Source organism: Phragmites australis, chromosome 19 (assembly GCF_958298935.1).
Source record: "Phragmites australis chromosome 19, lpPhrAust1.1, whole genome shotgun sequence".
NCBI classification, from domain to species: domain Eukaryota; kingdom Viridiplantae; phylum Streptophyta; class Magnoliopsida; order Poales; family Poaceae; genus Phragmites; species Phragmites australis.
Window position 1 is genome coordinate 26,093,310 of NC_084939.1, and position 22,520 is coordinate 26,115,829.

Consider the following 22,520-nt stretch of genomic DNA (forward strand, 5'->3'; position numbering starts at 1 on the left):
GTTTGATTGGAACATCATGAAGCGAGGTCTCGAGTGGATGTTACCGGGCATGTTTGGTCCTTGAGCTAGCAGCCCTTTGTTGCCTTGCCTTGCTAATGGTCAGCAAACAAACCCTTTGCCCAAAATCATAGTATCACGCAAGCCGTCAGATGATGCTGCCCGACTGCCTGCCTTGCTGACCAACAGGCAGCAGTCCGTCCGGCCGGCCGGCCGGCCAACACAACTTGTTGCAACCATGTAGTATAGCATCCGAAATGTGTGGTCTCATTATTAACCTTCTTTGATATAGTACTCAACTCAACACGCATATACTAGCCAGCCATTTGTTTAACAAGCTTCTGTGCACCAACAAACAAAAGAAGCAATCACCACCAAGTTACAGACTAACACACATCAACGTGTACAAACAAGGGACAGACGAAAGAAACCCACGACCCCAGCTAGGTAGGTTATGGACCACGAAAGAAACCCAGATGTTACACATTTGATTCAATCTTGTCAAGCCAGCCTCCTTCCCTCACAAACCACATGTACATATGCACTTCAACGCCCACCTGTTCTGTTCTGGACGCATCCTTTTCTATTACTTCACATAAAAGGGAACCTGATGATCAAGCAATAAAGCAAAAGGTCACTAAACTGTTCGCACATAGAGCAACTTTCACAACCCCACAAATCAACAACTAAATGGAACAAGTCAAAAAGGCATAGGAAAAGGTTCTTCCAAACTAAAACTAATCAATGTTACACGAAGATAAAACTGACATTAGACATTTAAGAATAGTACACATACCCTTTCAAAAAAACAAACCTACACATACTACCCACCAACTGAATAGTACAGAGACATGCATACCTGGTATTTGGAAGGGCTGGACAAAAACTCGGGTTCATGCTGGTCAGCAGTTTGAATCCACTCATCCCAATAAACACTCATGTGCAAGCTCATTCGCACTGCACCATTATCCAGCTGAGGTATACTATGCACTCTGTTACTTTCAGAACTAGAGAAACGCTCAAGTTAGATGAGGACAAGTCAAAGTCGCATCTCCTAGGACAATCACATTCCAAAGGCTCTGTTATAAAGATCATTTGAACCCAGCATGTGCAAGTTGTTCGCTTCACTTGGATATAACATCCTCAGCATGTCTGACATGGGTGCGTTATTCCCTTGTCTCAAATCACTCCAGCCATCCCATTGACCATTTGTAAACTGTGAGTTTCTAGCTTGTTGGGGGCCCATCTGTGCATAAGGGGACAGAGAACCATGATTCTGTGGTAAAAGCCGGGATGCCAGATAATTATCATTCATAGCGTTGAATGCATCTTGACTATGGTCTGTGAATCTCGCATTTTGATGAGACTGCATGTTCTGTTGCATAAGTAACTGAATCCTTGGATCATTATTTGATGCTTGCAAGTGTGCTGGAAAAGCAGGGGTATTTTTCATCTCCAGCACGGACTCGCCAATTCCAGGCATCCGCCCTTTGCCCACAGCCAATATAGCAGGATCAATAAATTCCATGTCACTTGTGTGTCTCGCTAACTGAGGTTGATAATGATTAGTGTTGCCACCCAAAAGATTATCACGGAAACAACTTTCTGCAAAGCACTGCAAAAGTATGAGAAATTGAACTTGTTTTAGGAGAAGAAGCAAAAAAATATTGAGACAATAAACAAACCTGGGAGTGTTGAGCCATACACCTGATTAGACCTGTCTTGTGATGAAAATCCAGAAGAAAATGTAGGAGGGAATCTAGAAGGGTGGTTAGGCCCGTCCTGTGATGAAAATCCAGAAGAAAATGCAGGAGGGAATCTAGAAGGGGGATTAGGCCCATTCTGAGATGAAAATCCAGAAGAAAATGCAGGAGGGAATCCAGAAAGGGGATTAGACCCTTCCTGAGATGAAATTCCAGAAGAAAATGCAGAATGGAATCTAGATGGGGGATTAGACCCTTCCTGAGATGAAATTCCAGAAGAAAATGCAGAAGGGAATCTAGATGGGGGATTGGACCCTTCCTGAGATGAAATTCCAGAAGAAAATGCAGAAGGGAATCTAGGAGCGGGAATAGACCCATCCAGAGAAGAAATTCCAGAAGAAAACCCAGGAGGGGGATTCAAACCATCCTGGGATGGAAATCCAGAAGAAAATCCAGGAGGGGGGACTCTTGCTGTTGCTGAAAATCCAGGAGGTGCAGATATTTTAGACCTTGATGTGCCTGAGAAAGCAAATTCTTCATAAGCACATAAACTATCGCTGATGAAAACATCAAATCACAGAACTATCACCAATAAATCAACAATCCATTTGCATGAGTTAGAATATTTACCAATGCTCAATGAACCAAAGTGCAGCATACAGAATAAGATCAAAGAGATAAATTATGAATCCTATCAAAAACATTCAATTACAATAATAAAACACATCATTCCGCTCAGTCAGACACAGAAGTCACAGGTATCATTGTACTCACCAGTAGTTGCCATATCCGACATAGCAAGAGAGTTGCTGTTTGAAAAATCATTTTCTAGGGATTGGAGTGCAAGACCATTCTGATAAACATTTCCACAAGAATTCTGGGATAGCAAACTGAAATTCTGCTCACTATCACAGTTTCTGAAAGATGAATCTAAGAAGTTTCCTTGGTTATCCTGTCTAGCAAATGAAAATCTAGACTCTTTGCTGCTGGTTCCTGATTTCCATGAAGGCACAGTGAAAGGCACATCATTACTTTCAGATTCTCTGAGCATCCTAACAAAATTGTTAGCAGTCGAGCACGAATCATCCCACGGATTAAACTCTGACGACAAGATATCAGAAATTATTCTGCTCTCATCCTCATTTATGCTTACGGTCTTGTCAAAACTTCCTAAGCTATCAGCTCTTACTGAACCAATTGCTCCAGGCTGATGACTTTCCATTCCAGGATGTCCAGAAATATTACCAAGTGTATATACAGTTCCTAGCCCATCTTGACCTCCATTTAACAAGGCATAAGTGTTGTCGGTTGAAGACAACCCAGTCTGCATCATTGAGGAAGTTCTACTGCCAATTGTCAATGTAGGGTTACTTTCTTTATCATTCCACAATGAAGTATGTGATGTATTAGAAAATGATGAATATGATGGTTGTTCTGAACCATCCAGCAGCGTAATATGATTTTTGTCAGTGTTCATTGGAGTATTTACTAAATCATTTAAAGGAGTCACACTACAACTTTGCAGCTCTGAACTCCAATCAAGATGCTTATCAGAACTATATAGACAAGAAAGAACAGTGTCCTTATTTTCTGAAGGCAGGAGCTCAGAAAGCTTCAAATGAGATTGGTCCTTGTCAAAATTCTGATCCATGGACACTGCAACAGAAGTGCATGGCACTGCATCTGGCTGTTGATTTCCTGCCATACTCTGAACCTCATCTTTGCCATCTAATGCTACTGAAGATATCCAAACAGATAGCTTCCCAACATCAGTGTCCCTAGGTCCAGTATCCTCCAATATTTTCTTGCTGGCAGCATGATTAGATTGGCAGTTTACATCTTTTGAAATAGAGCTTTTAGGAGCACCATTAGCAACTGGGTGGTCACCATCGCCAGTCTTTCCATCTGATTTAGATATTGCTAGGCTTGATACAAAATCTGAAGGACTTTTGCTGGTACTGTTTACTGTTGTGTCTTGCTTAGGTGATATTGGTGAATTAGTCGCTAGATGGGTTAGCTTTCCATTTCCATTCACAACTTGATTTTCCTCGCTTCCTTTTGACATCCCATCTGATACTACAATGTCATCATCATTCCAAGCTGAAGGTATTGTGGAGAAGTCTATGTCCAGCGACTCCACTGACGATAGAGCTTGTGTTTCCTTTGCAATACCAGGCTTATATGGCTTTACGGTTTTACATGCACTATCTTGTTCTGACACATGACGTCCTTCAGACATGTTTGGTAATGTACTTGTTTCATCATTCCATGAAGAAGGTATTATTGTAATTGAAAATGAATTACTTTGTGGCTCTGATTTTGATTTTGTAAGAGACTCTGATGATGTCACCCCAGTACCTGTTGTCCTGGCATTCAAGTCACGATGCCCCCTGCACATACAAAAAGAATCAGCAACACAGTTTGCATTTTCAAAATATGAAAATATAACAAAAGACTCCTAGAAGTACCATACCACGAAGCAGCTGGTGGAAGCGTGGACCTCCCAGAAATACTCTTTGGAGGTGAAAGTCTGGGCTGGTTGGTGGTATTCTGTACAGAAGAAGGCCAGTAAATGCAGGAACATAATGTAAACCAACAAATACGGAAAAGATCAACAATTTAACTTAGACCAGAAAGCAGCATGAAACAAAAAAAGGATATCTTCCAATGCATTTTCACTTTTCAGTATAAAGAACATACGAGTGTTCCATTCTTGACTGTGTGCCTGGCTGAAACCACCGCACTGTAAGAGAAATCATCTGCTGGACGAGGCAATACAGTCCCTGAACGTCTTTGCGAAACACTGGATGCCATCTGAGGCACCCTAGTCCTGATAGGAATATAAAAGAGTGAATGGAAAGTATCAACTGAAACTATAAAAGTTTTGTTTTAGCGAACAGGGACAAGAGTTCACCAAAACAGTATTATGATATTAAACATCCACAGTAAAGAAGGCATACCATTTTCTAAATCGACTAATATGGAACACCAACAGCTTATATATAGTAAAATTTTGATGGTGTGGCTCCAAGGAATATGCTTTCAACTAACCACAATATCCAGAAGTAGAAAAATAAAAGGTGATTTTCAAAAGCAACAGCAATGCCAACCGAGCCACAATACAAGTACAAGTAGCCTATGCAGAAAAGGAAAGCTATAGCCAGGACCGGCACAGTGGCTTAGAGCTCAAAGAGATGAAGCAAGCAGAAAAAGAGAACGATTCCACAACGCCAGTTAAAAAATAGTTCAGTATTACCTCGTATATGCTGAGATGATCTCATCTTTAGTGAAACTATCTTCCTGATTGCCTACGTCATGCAAATAGAGACAATCCGGATTTCCACATGTCTGAGAAAAATCAAGAAACACTCAGAATGAGAGCACTGGGTAGAGTACTGGTAGATGAAGCTATCAGAATGAAGCAACAATTGTACCATGTTCCGCAGCCATGCATGGCAATACTTCGTAGTACCAAAGCATGCTCTGCAACAGTCAACAACCATTAGACTAAATCTGTTGTGTAAAACGTCTGGAAGAGAACAAAGTATAGAAGGTCACCTTAAAACTTTTCCTTCCAAGACAAAATTGTGTACAGCTTGAATACACCGGATGGCCTCTTCTGCTTTGGCATAAGTAATATACCTGTACAAATTTGATAGTAATCAGCCATTGTTCAAACAAGAGCCGAACTTCTGTATCTCAATCTTATACAAACAGAATACTCCCTAGAGTCACAAATAAATTACGTTTTGGACATCGACACGGTCACAGATCACCAATACATACCTTTGACTGCTAATTTCTATTGTAATATATTTACATAGTACAGAAAAATTATAATATTATGGAACTACTATTCAAGATAAACCTGCTCATCATTTTTAAATATTCAATCTCAAAATGTCAAGAGGTATTGGTGATCAAAGTTTACATACTTTGACAGCACGCAATCCAAACCATCACTTATATTTGTGACAGGAGGGAATAATTTGTTGCAACAATGCCCAAGAAAATCAATAACAAGATGGTTTTAAACAGTTTAGCAAACCAAAATCAGAAGACAAGCATTTTTCAGATATGTAAGTCATTGACAGGCTGATGAAAGGTTGTGATCCTTGATCATGTAAAACAGAGAACCATGACTCTCAAGATCCTTAACAAATATATACAGGAAAACTACAAAGCACTCAAACTAGGGCCTCACTTTGTATCTCCCAAGTCATTCTATAATCCATGTTTTCATATTTCTGGCATAAAACAGTTTCCAAATATATCCAGCCAATGTCTTGGGATTCCCAAGAGAAATAGCCCAGAAATAAAAAAAAACAAATATTATATTTCCTGGGAGAACTACAAAGCACTAGGACCAAGAAAATCTGGCAATTCATAGAGATAAATTCTAAGAAAAATCCAATAGCTACACATGCAGGATTGCAGGTTCTGAGCTCAGCCCAGAAAAATGGGAATGCTCCATCCATAAGAATCAGATAAGTTTATCACAGATGATGCAGAAATAATGCCATGACTGAAATAGACACCTCGCATCTATCTGAAACTCCGAGAATTTCACGGCAATAGAAAGCTACATCTGCTATGTTGGCTATGAGGATATCATGCATGGCTACGTAAATCAAGTGGCCCTCAGGCAAATCACACAGCTAACTAGGTCAGATTAACCTGCTGAAAGTGACTGTGCTACTTGCAGGAACATGGACATAATTGTTCATTCTTTTCACCTAGTTTGATGGATAACCACCTTAATTAAACACATTTGAAGCCTCACTTTACTTTCCTATAACACTTAAGTATCAATGCTCTAGTACTAGGAAAGAATGAGAAGTACAAGAAAGCATAAAACCTTGGAACATACAATTGCAAAAACACCAAGGATAATTATTCGATCCAAGTGATTGTAGGATCAGTACCGAAACAAAACTAAATAATGTCTATGCATATGACCAGATCATGCATGTGTGGCATGAGGTTCAAAGAGACATACACACTGATATTGTTGTTTGCTGATGCCTGCTGGGAAGGAGGCCCAGTCGGACGGGAAACTGAAACCTTCAGAACTTTCCCATACTGACCAAAGTATTCCCTGCGCTCAAGTACCTAAAACAAAAAATAGAAGTAGTGTAGGTATGAGAACTAAAATTTAAACATATCACTCAACTTGGACCAATCTAGTTGTGAACAATGATATGGTGCTCACACTCTCATTGCATAAATTCGCAGGTAGCCCAATTATGTACACCAGGTTTCTCTGGATAACCCTGACACTAGCCAGATGATTCTTAGCTTCCACATTTGCTGTTGCTGCAGCCTTTGGCTTGACCTTTTGGGTCTTCTGCCTCTTCTCTGCATTTTTCTCTGCCACCGTCCTGTTTCCATCAAAATAAACATTTCGTTGAACTTGTTATTAAAATACACCTTTTACATATCGGTCAACTTCCACACATCAGTCAAGTTAACCAAATTGAATGAAAAACTGAAAAGATATATGCATGTTTTCTAAGCTAAAAGGATAACCGCAGATGCTGTAGTAGTATAACACAAATTGATTGCTAAGCACAGAAGCATTTGGAGGGTCAACGAATGCATGATAGATAAATGTTGCGACAGACCTCTCACAAGTGGCAGCCATCTTGACAATCCTATCCTTGTCATAGCGCGTACGGCATGCAGGGCAGCGGCCCTCCGTTTCCTCCTTCTCAGCCATATCTATGATGTGGTGCCAGCACCAGACACAAATCTGCATACAAAAAGGATTAGTAAATAGCAGCCTGTGAAGGACAAAGAGGCAAGGGGGCAGCGTGATCGATATGATAGGATGATTACATCGTAGCCGCATTTGCATGGCTTGAGCTGCTGGTCAGTGATGTCCATCTCCTCGGCACATAGCGGGCAGGTGCGGTCTCCGTCATCGCTCATGGTCGTCCTGAGGAAAGACAACATTTGTCAGTAATCCAAGTATGAAGAACATCACTTAGACAGGAGCACATAAGGCATACAGTCATCAATCCCTAAGCTATCAGAAACCTGAGATCCCAAATATTTGGGCACATCAAAAGACTGAAGTGGCAAAGAAACAGAGAACATGGATTCAACCGAGTCAGCCATTCTATCTCAATCAATCGGTAGAAACGTATAGAGAAAAACAATCCCATCTTTCAAAGCGGATTGCATCGGGCGGGCGCACCAGGGGAAAGAAAAAATCAGAAATTCCTATCGGATTCTACCAAATCGCCTGTGAAGGAAGGCGGTGGAATCGCCAAAAAGAAAGGAAAGGCGTGTAGATGGAGGGATCGGAGGAACTCACATTGGAGGCGGACGGGTGGTCTCCGATTGCGGGATGCGGGGAAACCCTAGACGGATAGGGAGGAGCCGGCGATTGAGGTGCAGGGGACGAATCAATCGAAGGAGGAGGAGGAGGGAGGGATGGGGTGGACTTCCCTTTGGCTTTTGGGTGGGCAGGCGCCGGCTGGTCTGTATCCTACCTTCTTCCGCTGTGGAGGAAGAGAAGAAGAGGAGGAGAGAGAAGCGCAAACCACACCAAGCGCAGCCGGATCAAGTGTGCCCTCCCATGTCACCATGTGGCCCATTCCCTTCCTCCACTTTCCTTTTCCTCTTTCGGCGATGGCATACCACTTCTTCTCTCTATGGAGGAGTCATATAGCTCATCTTAGTCGCGACATCCATAACATAGCGAAGTCTTACTTAGAAGTAACGTTTGTTACAATTGGATCAAGGATAACAGGGGACTATAGTCTTTGATTCTATGAGCTGAGATGGTAACAATAGCGGAGTTACAAATCCTACATCAGACAAGAGAGGGAGAGATAGCCTGATGAGTATGAAGAAGACGATGTAGAACTACACGTGATTTGTTAAAGACTAGGATACCCTATTATATTTCGACTATTTATCCAACAATAAGTCGATGTCCACTTATCATAACCATATACTTAATGCAATCCTCCACCGCCGGTCGAGATTTAGGAGGCTGAGCCATGGAGGCGTGGTGCTCATCTGCTCCCACCTCCGTGGGTCCCACTTCATCAACGACCGCATCGTCGCCTTCTACTTCGCCCACCTCTCCTCCTCCTCCTTCGCCGCCGTGGTTTGTGATTTCTCGAGTTCCGTAGCTCTTGTTGACCTTAATGACGGGGTTGCTTGCTCTGTTTTCATTTTTGAACAATTGGTTTGGGAAGACGAACAGCATGTAGAGCATACACACTTGTGTAAGTAAAGCTTTGGCAAAACACACTTGAGTAAGCAAAGTTTTGGGCAAAACCCCGGGGTGACTTATCGATTCTTGTGTATGATTAATGCTGCAATGCAATGCTGCTGCCTATGTTTACAAGTTAGTTGAGTATGGATGGATTGGTGTTGGAGTTCATGGGCCTATGCTTGACTGCCTAATTCAGTAGTACTATTTAACACGTGTGTTCATAATCTATGCTTTTGGATGCTAATCAAGTGCAGGTGAATGTGTTATTTATTTATTTTGTTTGGATGACACTTGAGAGTTGAGAAGAGACTGCTGTTTAGTTTGTACAACAGTTCAACTTTTGTCAATGAGAGTTTCAGAATTTGAGGTCAATATTACATGTCCTTGCATGTCTCTTACTAAAGTGTTTCAGTGAATATGCATATTGTGTTACAAAACATGCGAGTGTCTAGTCTAACCATCTGTCCACTTGACTGTTTCGCCACAAAATGTAGTCTGTCGGATCCTCCAAGAAATGCAGGCTGCGGACAAGATAAATTCAAAGCTTTTCGAATTGGGATTCATTATGTTCTCAAACTGTAGTTTATGTATTCCTGTTGTTCTTTTTATCTTAATCTCAACAGTTCTACCACCATTGTTCTATGACTTTCTGTTGGTTTGGTTTGTTGTACTGAAACCAGCGTACAGTGAAGAAGGCAGATCTGGCATCTGTCTACCTAACAGTCTTACATGCACCCTAACCACCTTTTCTTTCTCCTCTCAACTCCCTTCTCGCCCTTGCATTGTTTCTACCAATCTGCAGCTGCAACAGAGCACAAGATTAAGGTATCACCTATGAAAACTGTTCTGTTTCCGTACTTTTTTTCCTTGCTCAATTTGTCACCTATGTGAATGACCTTCGTACCATTAGTATGTTCTCAATTTTCAGCACAAAAACGTACAGTTACTAGCTGAAATATATGGTCGAGTACTTTTCTATGTTCCCCACTGTATTAGCTTTTTTAATGTCCTTCTCTAGAAATAAGCAAACCGTTTGCTGCGATGATTGCGATTATGAATTGTCCCCTGTTTTTTTTTCAGTGGAAGATGCAAGGTCACGAGAAGATTGCTGCTCTGAAGCCTGTGGCCTCCAGGCCTTTCTCAAGCTTCTGGACCTACTTAAAGCTCCTAAAAGACTTCACCGCCACTGGTTCTGCACCAATCACCGTCCTGGAGGAGACAAATCTAATTAGGCCAAAGACAACACGGTTCACATCGGTACCGAGTAATCTTCCGACAGAAATAACTGCAACCACAGTAAGTCTCACACTGGAATTCAGTTCTTATTTTTCTGACTTTAGAAAGAAACTTCATGTTTCTAATAACGATGTTTGTTTTTGCGGTTGTCTCTAAGTGATACTTCAAATTCAAGCATCCATCTTCCCCCACAAAAATAAAATAAAATAAAAAATTCAAGCATCCATCTGTCACCCGATAGATTATTTTGAACTTATTCAGGACATAGTTATATGATCATCTTTCAACTATGTTCTAAACTTAAGTTGCAGGATGCTGGTCCAGGTACCACACTTGAAGACATGGAAGAAGATACAGAACAGTTCGTCTCTTGTGGCCCTCTGACAACATGCCACACTATCAGGAAGCCTATGAGCAGTGTGAAGAACCGTTTGCCATATGATGGCTGCAGCTGGAGGAAGTATGGGCAGAAGCAAGTGAAAGGGAGCGAGTTCCCACGGAGCTACTACAAGTGCACTCATCCAAGCTGCCCTGTCAAGAGAAAGGTGGAGACAGCAATAGATGGACAGATTGCTGAAATTGTATACAGCGGTGAGCACAACCACCACAAGCCTCATCCTCCCAAGAAGATGTTGTCATCGCCAAGTACAGAGGTTGTGGTCGTGGACCTGCATGGTACGAACTATGCAGGACTAGAAAACCAGATAGGAGGACGCAATTGGCTCCTGGTACTGCTGTAATAGCATCTGGAGGCAGTTCTAATTGCTTTGACGAAGTGTAAAAAAATGAGTGAGCTCACTGACAACAAGAAAAGGTATGTTTTTGGTGCTAACACATTCTGCTATTCAGAACTTACTATAATTGCTTTACGGAGCATGTGCAAGTGGTGGCATAGAATGTTGGCTGCCCCATAGCATAGTGCCTCATCCAATAAGTTGCAAGGTTGAGGTATTACCACAACTGCAAAACTGCCAGAGAAATCATCCTGATGACTAATTTCCTGATTCATTAAAGAAAGGAAGGAAGAAAGAAAGAAAAAAAAATGCAGATCTGCATATATGTGGGTGTCGAAAATTCCATATTCCAAAGAACATATGCATACATCTCACGGTTCATGAATACTTGCCGTTTCAGCACAAAGGAGAAGCAATCAAGTAACGCAAGCAACCTAAATTCACTTCCGAGGTAATATTTCTCTGAAGATTCGCTACTGTGCTATAACTAATGGTCAGGGAGAAGTGTATGCGTCTGTAGCCCTGAACCTAGTTGCTACTCCTTTTGGATTTAACCATGTCCACAACTTTATAATCCTATTATCGTCAGGTGTCGTATCTTTTTTTTGGCTTGTTTCTATTCTAGCACATAGAACTGCACAAGTTGGCCCGATGGGTACGGTGCTTAGCAACTAATGGCTCACTTGGTAGGGCTGAAACAAAGTAGAAATTGAGACATGAGGTAGCGTTACAATATGAGCGTAAATAATTGTAAAGCGTAAAGCAACCAGAAACCTTACTATTTTGTGAGACGACAGTTGGTGCGCAGCTTGATTTGGTTTTGGACAAGTGCTGTGTACCTGAACGAGTAGATGGTATCGTTTTCAAGGGTGAAGGAGGTAACAAAGTATGTATAATTCCTCAGAGAAGAAACTGGTTAGAGTCGTCAAGAGTTAAAGAATGGTGGTGTTCCTAGCTAGTACTTGTATGTTTGTGATGTAGAATGGTGGTGTTCTTGGGGAAATGAACACTCTAGTCTATAATAATTCTCTCAGATTGTGCAACCAACCAACCTAATTGAGTCGAGATAGATAGGGCAGGACAATTGTAATGGATCTACCCACAGCGCAGGGAGAGCTAATGTGTCCACTATGCATGCAGACACAAGATCAAGCACATCTTCTTTCTCTTGGTGTTCTTCGATGCCCCTCCCTTGGTGCCGGGGGTCCTTCTCTTCCCTTCCCTTCCCTGCCCTTCCGTTCGTGCGTTCTTTCTCCCACTGTGGTACGTGGTGGTGGTACTTGCTCGACCCACCGCTCCAGCTCCGTCCGGAGGTTGATGCCTCGATCAGGAGGTTGTCAGGGTGAATCATATCTCCAGCCTCGCCACCGAACACTCCACTTTGTCCTCCTCCATCTCGACGGGATCCTCCCAGCCTCCCTCCATTTCCATTCCACTCCAAGATGATTCAGCACCAATCCCCAAAGGCAGATTCGGCAGCGGCTTTTCAGATTGCAGCAGGTACCTTCTCTTCGTCGGGTTTGGAGCTGGACACCTTCTTCCTCTTATATATGAGCAGATCAGCAAGATAACATACAGATACAGGCAGGGCAGCAAATCGGATTCGAACTGTATTTAATTGTTTTTTTTTTCTCGCACCGGCAGGAGAACTATCCTTTCGAACAGGAAAATCCCGCAACAAAAAGCAAACAACAGGAACAAAAGGAAAAACAACACAAACGCTGTATTTGATTGTTATCAAACCATAATCTTATCAAATCAAATACCCTGGCCTTAAACAGCAATATTTGCTTCTTTCTTTCTTACAAACAAGCATAATTTAGCTAGCATCTCTCTCTAAAAGCTATCGCACTCAAAGCGAGGCATCGTAGCACTGCAAACGGTACAAAGAATACAAGGTCAGGTCAACCAACCAAGCCTACAAACAACTCAAAGCCACACCGTCAACTAGACTGCAGTATAACATTCTTGTTACTCGCTACCATCCCCTGTATGCCTGCAAAAGTACACAATTTACATGGCAGATTATCACACAGACATTATCACAGGCATTATGAAGAGCAATCAATCCCACCTCCAAGATGTCGGCAGATTGCGAGATTTCCGGTCTAATTGGATGTTTTCTAGAGCAGTTGACGCCCGTAGTACCTCTTCAGATATATTATCGGCATCGTATCTCCAGTTGTACTCATCTTTCCTCGTATTGGAAGCTGAAGAACCCCCTCTTCGGTCTGAATGTACAAAGAGCTTGATTGAGAATTTAGAACAACACAACTACATATGACAAAACTGAAGGAATTACATAGCACGGCACGCGCCTGATGTCTGTGATGATGAGATTGGCCTGACAAATTCAAAGTAAAATGTTACCCTCACATTTAGTGGCAGAAACAAATAGCTGACGCATAATTACAATGGCAGAACAATATGGCATCACGGTTACCTTCCCATAGGAGGCAGGCTCCCAACTGAAGATGATGGCGGCCTCCTCATGTTCCGATGTTCAACATTTAGTGCTGGATCAGACTCGGAAGAGATCATTCTCCTACCGCCCATCCTTGTTTGGGACAAATTCTAATCAACAGAACAAATTTAGAGAACCAAAGTATGCAATGGAAACAGACTACTTTTAAGCTAAATGTCTAAGGAGACAATAATTAGTTGACACTATTAGGAGGCTAATAACAAAAACCTTAACAAGAAAAAAGTGCCATGCTACTATGCATGCTCAAGAACAGTGAAAGGCAAGGTGAGAAAGAGTAAATTGGTTATATGCAATGAATTCATAGGCAGAAAGCAACCTTGCATATGCATGCGGCTCACATCCCAAGCACCACATGTCCGTCAAAAGTACCTCAACTAGATATCTTTATATAGATATATTGAGATTTGACAAATCTCATGTAAACAGAGATGAGTAACGTAGTGCACTGTAAAATAACTGATATAAATGCCATTGGAGCAATTGCACTGTAAAATAACCAATTAAATATTGTGAACTTATAAATAGAGAAGATGTGCTTGATTTTGGTGATTTTTGTTTTCTTATGCTGTAAATGCAACTACACCCAACTTTTTTGTCAGCTTGACTAATTCAGATAACACAAAAATAAAGAAGTGGCCGTTCATCAACTCCATATACATCTATTATAATGATTTTGAGTCTGCAAGAGATAAACCTCATATTTCAGATATCCTTCGAGAACATCTAAAAGCATGGGACCACTTTCAGCACTCCTGCTCCCTTCAGCTCCACTTTTGTTAGAAAAATCTTTCAGTTCATTCTTCCAAAAGTCCTTGGGCTGATTTGCAAAGCAACAGACACACATTAGTCGATGTTGATTTTGGAAATGCACAACTAAGATACATCAACTATAAATAATGGTTACCAGATTACATTCTGGCAAGTAAACTTTCATTGTATGACTTAGCTGAGCCCACTCCAAGTATTCGCATACAAGTGCTGTTAATAACCTACCTGCAAGCAAAAGAAATTCTAGAATGTAAACCATTTGATATTACATGCAGCTTGCAAAACATATGGCTAAGCATAACCATTAGGTACTAAAAATCATTTTAGCCTAGCATGGACACCTTAAACATACGAGATATATGTATAATGTTTTTTTAACTAACATCAGCGCAGAAGCATACGGAGCCAAGTACTACAAATCATTTTAGCCTAGCATGGACACCTTAAACATACGAGATATATGTAATGTTTTTTTCAACTAACATCAGCACAGAAGCATACAAAGCCAAAGACTCACACTAGTTATCAATCAGGAGGAACAAACAAATATCTTTCAGATATAGTATTGCAAGCTAAAAAAAAGTTTAAAAATGCCAAAATTTCTAGCAGCATAGAAACTATCATGGAACAGAATAGCAACCTTCAATAGTTCAGGAATATATGAGAAAAGTAGCATGAAAAGATTCTACACAGCTGCACAGCAGACAGAAAGATGCATATATGTAGCAGCAACCGAAACAAGTTCTGATTAACAGAGAAATTTGAAATGATTAATTGACTACCCATTAAAAGTGCAAACCTGAAGGTGAAGCATGCAATTGCTTAGCTCTGTCATTGCAGCTACCAAGCAAAGCTGGATTCCCACCATCGTCATTCTCTACCACACGATCCTCCTCTTCTATGGCCTCAAACACACTTGCTCTCAGCTCAGCCTAGTCATGCAGTGAGACACATCATGAGGAAACAAATATAAGCATGTAGATTTGATCGAGCATAGCCTGGCTTCAACAGATAAGGAAGAACTAAAAGATAGAAACCCACTTCTTTTGCCAAAACTATATTTCTCTAAGTTTGGCATATATTTAACTGAATAAACACCAAGTAACTGAGGTTTTCGCAAGACAACCAAAGAAGCATTCATTCAAAAAAAAAACTTGAGAAATAGTTTTTTGCTTACAGTACAAACAAAGATCCGCTCAAATCGTACCACTGGGATCAAAACCACCAAGTAATGTAGGCGCACTACTGGTCACAATGTGCATGTTAGCGACTGAGTCTCTGCATGCTGCCTTGTAACGGCCAGACGTGCTCCACCACTCGTCTCGCACGCCATGCCGCAGCGCTCGCCTCACCCCGCACGCCCACGCGCTGCGCTCGCTCGCCATGCCGAGATTGTAGGATAGCCAATCGAGTCCATGGCTCCCTTGTACGTGTATAAATTCATACACCTGAGATCAATACAAGGTGTGGTTGATCGCTCTCCTTCTTTCATGGTATCAGTCACCAGCGAAAGTTCTCCTGCATCCTTTCGCCACAGCTTCCGCAGCCGCCGCATCCATGGCGCCCCCCTCAAACCACTCTGACTCCTCCCTCGATTCCGACCTCAATGCCCCTGTGCCCGCCGCCGCCGCCGTTCTCCAGACAGTCAACATCCGCTCCCATGTTCCCGTGGCGCTCGATCTCGACGACGGCAACTATTCCCAGTGGCGGTGCTTCTTCGACTCCGTCCTTGGCAAGTTCGGGCTCACGGCGCATGTCCGTTCGCCCACCCCGCCGGCTGAGCGCGACGGCGAGTGGCAGCTGACTGATCCCTGCATCGTCAACTGGATCCTCAACACCGTCTCCAAGTCCATCTTCGACATCGTCCACACGCCGCACCTCACCGCCTTCTCCCTGTGGTCTGCCATCGAGGGGCTCTTCCTCGACAACGAACTTCAGCGTGCTGTCTACCTTGAGGCCGAGCTTCGCAGCACCTGTCAAGGTGACTTGTCCGTCCACGACTACTGCACCAAGCTGAAACGCCTTGCCGATCAACTTCGCGACATCGGCCACCCCGTCTCCGAGCCGAGTCAGGTTCTTAATCTGCTTCGTGGCCTTAGCCCCCGCTATCGCCATCTTAAGCCGGTGATCACCGCCAAATTCCCACCCCACACCTTCATGAGCGCCCGCTCTTTCCTCATCCTGGAAGAACTCAGCGAGAAGCACGACGCCAAGGCCGATGCCAATCACGCCCTCGCCGCCGGGCATGGTTCCAGCAGCAGCGGCTCCACCGACCAGTCCCGCGCCGCCTCCTCCCACGACAACACCTCCGGGGTGGGAGGCTCTCGCAACCGCCCCCAGAAATCCAACAAAGGGCGCGGGCGCGGGCAGCGCTTCGGCAACACCGGCGGCGGCGGCAACCGCCCTCAGTCACCAGCGGGGCAATGGCCTGCCGGCTACAACCCGTGGACGGGTTATGTGCAGGCCTGGCCTGCACCCTTCCGTGCACCCGGCGCCGGAGTTCTTGGCCCTCGCCCACCGTTCCAGTCGCAACAGGCCATGACGGCCTCCCAGGTTCCTCCTCCGCCTGGCGGCTCTGCCGGGCCATGGGATACATCCCCTCTCTACCAAGCACTGTCTACCGTCGGCGTGACCACCCAGCCTCCAAGCGCCGCCAACTGGTACTTCGACACAGGCGCGACTACTCACATGGCCTCGTCGCCTAGTAACTTTCCTCCCACCCATCTAAAACCCTCCTCTTCTATCATCACGGTTGGCAATGGTGCCCAATTACCTGTTACTCATCAGACTTTCAGCTCTATCCCCACTGCATCTTCTCCACTGCATTTACACAATATTCTTGTTTCTCCATCATTGATTAAAAACTTGATTTCTGTCCGGCGTCTTACTCATGATAACAATGTTTCAATCGAATTTGACCCCTCTGGTTTCTCAATCAAGGCTCTTCCAACACGGGTGGAGATGCTCCGATGTGATAGCCGTGGGGATCTTTATCCACTTCGGTTCCCGTCTCACCAAGCCCTCGCCGCTTCGTCATCCTCGGAGGTCTCCTTGTGGCACCAGCGCCTTGGACATCCAGGACATCATGTTCTTTCACAAATTCTAGATAGTTTTGCTTTCAGTTGTAATAAATCAGTAGCACATTCCTGTTCTTCATGTCGCTTAGGCAAACATGTTCGTCTCCCGTTCAACAATTCTACAACACAGACATATTTTCCCTTTCAGTTAATACATTCGGATGTTTGGACCTCTCCTATCTTAAGCCATTCAGGTTACAAGTATTATGTTGCTATACTTGATGACTACACGCATCACCTCTGGACCTTCCCTCTGCGGCAAAAGTCTGAGGTCCTACCCACTATACGTGCCTTCCTCGCCTATGTCCAAACTCAATTCCGCCTCCCCGTTCTGGCTCTGCAAACAGACAACGGCAAGGAGTTTGATTCCACTGCTCTTCGGCTTCTTCTCGCTGAACATGGGATCCAATTCCGCCTCTCCTGTCCCTATACTTCGCAGCAAAATGGGAAGGCTGAGCGCGTGCTTCGTACACTTAACGATTGTGTTCGCACAATGCTTCTTCATAGTGCAGCACCGCTGGCGTTCTGGGCTAAGGCATTGTCCACGGCGACATACCTCATCAACCGGCGTCCATGTCGCGCCACCGGCACCACCACGCCGTTCGCCCTCCTCTTCGGCGTCAATCCTACCTACGACGAGCTTCGTGTCTTCGGGTGTCGCTGCTTCCCCAACCTCACAGCCACCACGCCACACAAGCTCGCCGCCCGTTCAACGCTCTGCGTCTTCATCGGCTATCCCACGGATCACCGTGGCTATCGCTGCTACGACGTTGCGACGCGCCGGGTCATTACTTCGCGCCATGTCATCTTTGATGAGCAGGTTTTCCCGTTCCGCACGGTCCAGGATACCCCGACTACAACCAGGCACAAACCGGTGTGCGATGATCCTCTACCTCGCCATCACCCGCGCGCCACACCTGCGGCGTCAGCATCGTCACCCGCCCAGCTCGCCGCGGCTCTACCTCGACACCCGAGGCGAACTCGGACGGCGCGCTCGACACCTGTTCCACCGGTGCCCACAACTCCGCCCGTCGCCTCGCCATCGGATTCGCCGCGCGCCACACCGCCCGATGCTGGAGCCGCAGCGACACCACCCTCCTCGCCGGACATCCCTGCACCACCAACGCCCCTGCCTGCGGCCACGCCAACCCCTTCCCCAAGCCCGGCTCCTCCGGCACCTTCGGCACCCGCACACCGCATGATGACCCGGGCGCAGGCTGGCATCTTCAAGCCTAACCCACGGTACGCTCTACAGACAAAGTCCACCTCGCCGTCGCCCATCCCCTCGTCGGTTCGAGCCGCGCTGCGCGACCCGAACTGGCGAGCAGCAATGCAACTCGAGTTCGATGCGCTGATCGCCAACAACACCTGGACACCCCACGATCGGCCGCGGGGCGCTCGGATCATCACCGGCAAATGGGTCTTCAAACACAAGTTGAAACCCGACGGCTCACTTGACAGATACAAGGCCAGGTGGGTCGTCCGCGGTTTCAACCAGCGCCCCGGGATCGACTTCGGCTAAACTTTCTCGCCGGTCGTCAAGCCGGCAACAATTCAGATGGTTCTCACCCTGGTGGCATCCAAACGGTGGCCGGCCCATCAGCTGGATGTCTCCAACGCTTTCTTGCACGGTAATCTACAAGAAACAGTGTACTGCAGCCAGCCCACTGGCTTCGAGGATCCCAATCGGCCTGACGCCGTGTGTCGTCTCTCCCGATCCCTCTACGGCCTCCGCCAAGCCCCGCGTCAGTGGTTCCTCCGCTTCGTCACCTACGTCACCAGCCTTGGCTTCGTTCAATCGCGCGCCGACACCAGCTTGTTTGTGCTCCGCCACGGCAACGAGACCGCATATCTCCTCCTCTACGTTGACGACATAATCCTGTCCGCCTCGTCCTCAAGGCTTCTTCAACACATCGTCAACAAACTGCGGCTAGAGTTTGCCATCAAGGACATGGGGCCTCTGCGGTTCTTCCTCGGCATCGACGTTCGACGTGACGATGGCGGCTTCTTCCTTTCACAAGAGAAGTACGCCAAGGAGGTTCTGGAACGGGCTGGCATGGGCAACTGCAAGCCGGCTGGGACACCGGCGAACGTTCGCCCGAAGACATCGGCAACCGAGGGCGCACTCATCAGCGACGCGTCCTGGTACAGAAGCATGGCCGGGGCGCTCCAGTACCTGACACTCACCCGACCGGACATAGCATACGCAGTGCAGCAGGTGTGCTTGCATATGCACGCGCCACGGGACGCTCATCTGACGCTGCTCAAGCGGATACTACGCTACGTCAAGGGTACGACAGCTCTCGGCCTTCATCTGCACCGCGCCACGGCGCTCCAGCTCACGGCGTACACCGACGCGGACTGGGCTGGCTGCCCGGACACGCGACGGTCGACGTCTGGGTTCGCGGTCTTCCTCGGCGAGTCGCTGGTATCGTGGAGCTCCAAACGGCAGACGACGGTCTCCCGCTCCAGTGCGGAGGCCGAGTACCGTGGCGTCGCGAACGCCGTCGCCGAATGCTCCTGGCTCAGGCAACTACTCGGCAAGCTACACTGCAACGTGCCCAGCGCCACGATCGCGTACTGCGACAATGTCTCCTCGGTCTACATGGCGCGCAATCCAGTGCATCATCGGCGGACGAAACATATCGAACTCGACGTCCACTTCGTTCGCGAGAAGGTGGCCCTCGGCGAGCTCCGCGTTCTGCAGATTCCCAGCGCCCGCCAGTTCGCTGACATATTCACCAAGGGATTGCCGTCAGCGTTGTTCAACGACTTCCGAGACAGTCTCTGCGTCGGCACACCTACGGCAGCGACTGAGGGGGGGTGTTAGCGACTGAGTCTCTGCATGCTGCCTTGTAACGGCCAGACGTGCTCCACCACTCGTCTCGCACGCCATGCCGCAGCGCTCACCTCGCCCCGCACGCCCACGCGCTGCGCTCGCTCGCCATGCCGAGATTGTAGGATAGCCAATCGAGTCCATGGCTCCCTTGTACGTGTATAAATTCATACACCTGAGATCAATACAAGGTGTGGTTGATCGCTCTCCTTCTTTCAGTGCACACTAATTCATAATGTAACTGCAACTAGAACAACAAAATTATGCAAGGTGAAATTTTTCTTCAGCATGGAGTGAGCATCCTCATATCCTAAATACGAATCAACAGCACCAAGACGCTCAAAATGTGCACATTACAATTTGAAATGGAGAGTAAATCTAACGGAATAGGCCCCTCCCCCAGGATCCATTCTTTCTTACAAAAAGGGGGCATTTTTTTGGGGGGGGGGGGGGGGTTGCTAACACGCTTAGATTGCAAAAATAATTCGCAAATTTGAGAAGGGGATCCGCGGAGCCGGACGTCCAGATCCCCAAAACCAGAGGGGAGGGAAAGCTAGATCCGCGGGGCGGGGCGCGGTAGTGGCAACTGTTGGGAAGGAAACCCTATTGTAGTGGGGAGGTGCATCAACGAAAGCAGCAAGTGGGGAAGAACTGACCCTGATCTTGGCGAGGACGCCCTTCTTCTCGAGGGTGCGGGTGACGAGCGTCTTGAGCTCCATCATCTCCCGCGCGTAGTCGTCCATCTCTCCTCTGCAAGCCCCCTGGTACTTGTACTCCCAAGGTAGGGGAGGAGAGGCCCTTCTCGAAGCTTCTGGAAGTTGCCCCTCTGGTCTGGGGGTGGCGGAGCAGGCAGCTTCTCGCTGTCGAAGACGAACACACCACTAGAGGGAGAGGGAACACAACCGGAGCAGCCGTTACTTCCGGTGAACGGATGACAGGTGGGCCTCTCTTTTTTGCAAGATAGCCCTTGTTTCCTTTTTTTTCCTTAACAAAGGAAAATATTTTTTTTCTTCACAAAAGATGACGACTGAGAGAACATCTTGAAAAATAAAAATTGTAAAATGCATTTTGCAACAACTCGATCAAGGGGCTGAGATTGAGATGCGGCGAGGCGAGGCGAGCAGCAGCTTCCATTTCGCCACCAATACCATCCATCATCTTCTGATTCATTGCACTGCTCTGCTCTGCTTGCCCCCTCCCCCCTCCTAAACACTTCACATAATCAACGAACCCTAGCCTGTAGGATTATTCATACAGAGAGATCAATGGCTTATATATGGTGAAAATCTAAAATTAGATAATATACATGAGTGTATTTATCGAAATAGATAACATATTATCGTATTTACAAATTTAGCATCCGTATTCGACATATCATTTACTGAAAATGAACACCGTACGCCGAAAAACCTATATTCAACACACCGCGTGCCGAATACGGCATTGTAGCTCATATTCGGGGCACCGTATGCCAAATATTAACCGTATTCGGTACACCGTGTGCCGAATATGAGCTACAGTGTCGTATTCGGCACACGCAGTGTCGTTTTCGGCACATCGTGTGCCGTATTCGTGTGCCGAATACGGCACTGTAGCCCATATTCATATTCGGCATACCGTGTGTCAAATACGGTTGATATTCGGCACACGCAGTACGAATAGCAACTACGCATAGACACAGAATAGCCTCACCGTGTGTGTGTATATATATATATAAGGACCAGAGTTACATTTTAGATTGTACTACGATTACAATCGTGTTTTTTAAGTTGTACATCTTTAGGAATTACATTCATCTATAACGCAATTGTAACTCTCTTTTTTTTATTTACGTCTGGTTGTAACTCTTTGTCTCGTAAACTCTACTATTTTTTAGATTGTAACTGAGGGTGACACAACAGTAACTAGAGTTGATAGTAGGCAACGAATAGTGATAGTTTCTAACTATCACTGTTGGCCTGAGGATTGGTAGTAAAGGGATTATCACTGCCGACCGAAGGTTTTAGCCATCGGTGAAAGTCGGTTATCACTGTCGGCTGAAGACTTCAACCGACAGTGTTTGCCGGTCCGCGACTCAACGTGTTTGTGGCCGAAAAAAGCAAAACATATTTTTTTTCGACCAGGCACCCGACTAACTACTGCTCACCCGCCCTCGATCAGAAGCTCAAGTATAAATCACTGCCCACTTACTATTTTTTCACACGAGTTTCAGAATTCGAACTCATGATCTCGATCAGAAGCTCCGCGTGCCTGATCTAACCATCTAACCTCACATTCGTTCTTGAGTATAATAGCAAATCAATCCTTTTGACCTATTCTGATAGAACGTTTGAACGGCTATTTGCACAGTGATTCTAAATGAAAAGGTTATCAACTACAAAATTGTACATATCGTCTAGTTCTATAATATTAATATAAAGTTTGTCTCCATCCGATTACGTATGAAAAAGTTT

At 45.6% G+C, this 22,520-nt stretch overlaps 3 protein-coding genes across 5 annotated transcripts; 1 reads left to right on the forward strand and 2 right to left on the reverse strand.

Annotated features, from left to right (window-relative positions):
- Positions 1 to 243: 243 nt before the first annotated feature.
- Positions 244 to 8,346, reverse strand: LOC133900111 (uncharacterized). 2 transcript variants are annotated; one of them, XM_062341238.1, is made up of 14 exons: positions 8,020 to 8,343; positions 7,539 to 7,638; positions 7,325 to 7,452; positions 6,913 to 7,081; positions 6,700 to 6,812; positions 5,259 to 5,342; positions 5,135 to 5,183; positions 4,957 to 5,048; positions 4,401 to 4,530; positions 4,174 to 4,250; positions 2,475 to 4,090; positions 1,683 to 2,219; positions 857 to 1,602; positions 244 to 604 (listed from the first exon to the last, which is right to left on the reverse strand). In XM_062341238.1, coding segments are annotated over exons 1-13 (3,639 nt in total). In that variant the 5' UTR covers positions 8,022 to 8,343; the 3' UTR covers positions 244 to 604; positions 857 to 1,060. The 2 variants fall into 2 exon arrangements, with proteins under 2 accessions (XP_062197222.1, XP_062197223.1); XM_062341239.1 differs by lacking the exon at positions 244 to 604 and having other exon boundaries at positions 1,440 to 1,612; positions 8,020 to 8,346.
- A 1,298-nt stretch (positions 8,347 to 9,644) lies between these two features.
- Positions 9,645 to 11,642, forward strand: LOC133900546 (WRKY transcription factor 44-like). Of its 2 annotated transcripts, none has more exons than XM_062341721.1 (4): positions 9,645 to 9,756; positions 10,012 to 10,227; positions 10,473 to 10,981; positions 11,302 to 11,642. In XM_062341721.1, exons 1-3 carry the CDS (start codon positions 9,661 to 9,663, stop codon positions 10,905 to 10,907), a joined length of 747 nt encoding a protein of 248 aa, XP_062197705.1. In that variant the 5' UTR covers positions 9,645 to 9,660; the 3' UTR covers positions 10,908 to 10,981; positions 11,302 to 11,642. The 2 variants fall into 2 exon arrangements, with proteins under 2 accessions (XP_062197705.1, XP_062197706.1); XM_062341722.1 differs by having other exon boundaries at positions 10,479 to 10,981.
- Positions 11,643 to 12,601: 959 nt separating this feature from the next.
- LOC133900513 (protein TONNEAU 1a-like) lies at positions 12,602 to 20,984 on the reverse strand. The gene is made up of 8 exons (XM_062341673.1): positions 20,724 to 20,984; positions 14,954 to 15,086; positions 14,291 to 14,379; positions 14,081 to 14,203; positions 13,345 to 13,475; positions 13,220 to 13,245; positions 12,976 to 13,132; positions 12,602 to 12,897 (listed from the first exon to the last, which is right to left on the reverse strand). The coding sequence occupies exons 1-8, from the start codon at positions 20,808 to 20,810 to the stop codon at positions 12,873 to 12,875; spliced, it is 771 nt and encodes a 256-aa protein (XP_062197657.1). The 5' UTR covers positions 20,811 to 20,984; the 3' UTR covers positions 12,602 to 12,872.
- Between the last annotated feature and the right edge of the window lie 1,536 nt (positions 20,985 to 22,520).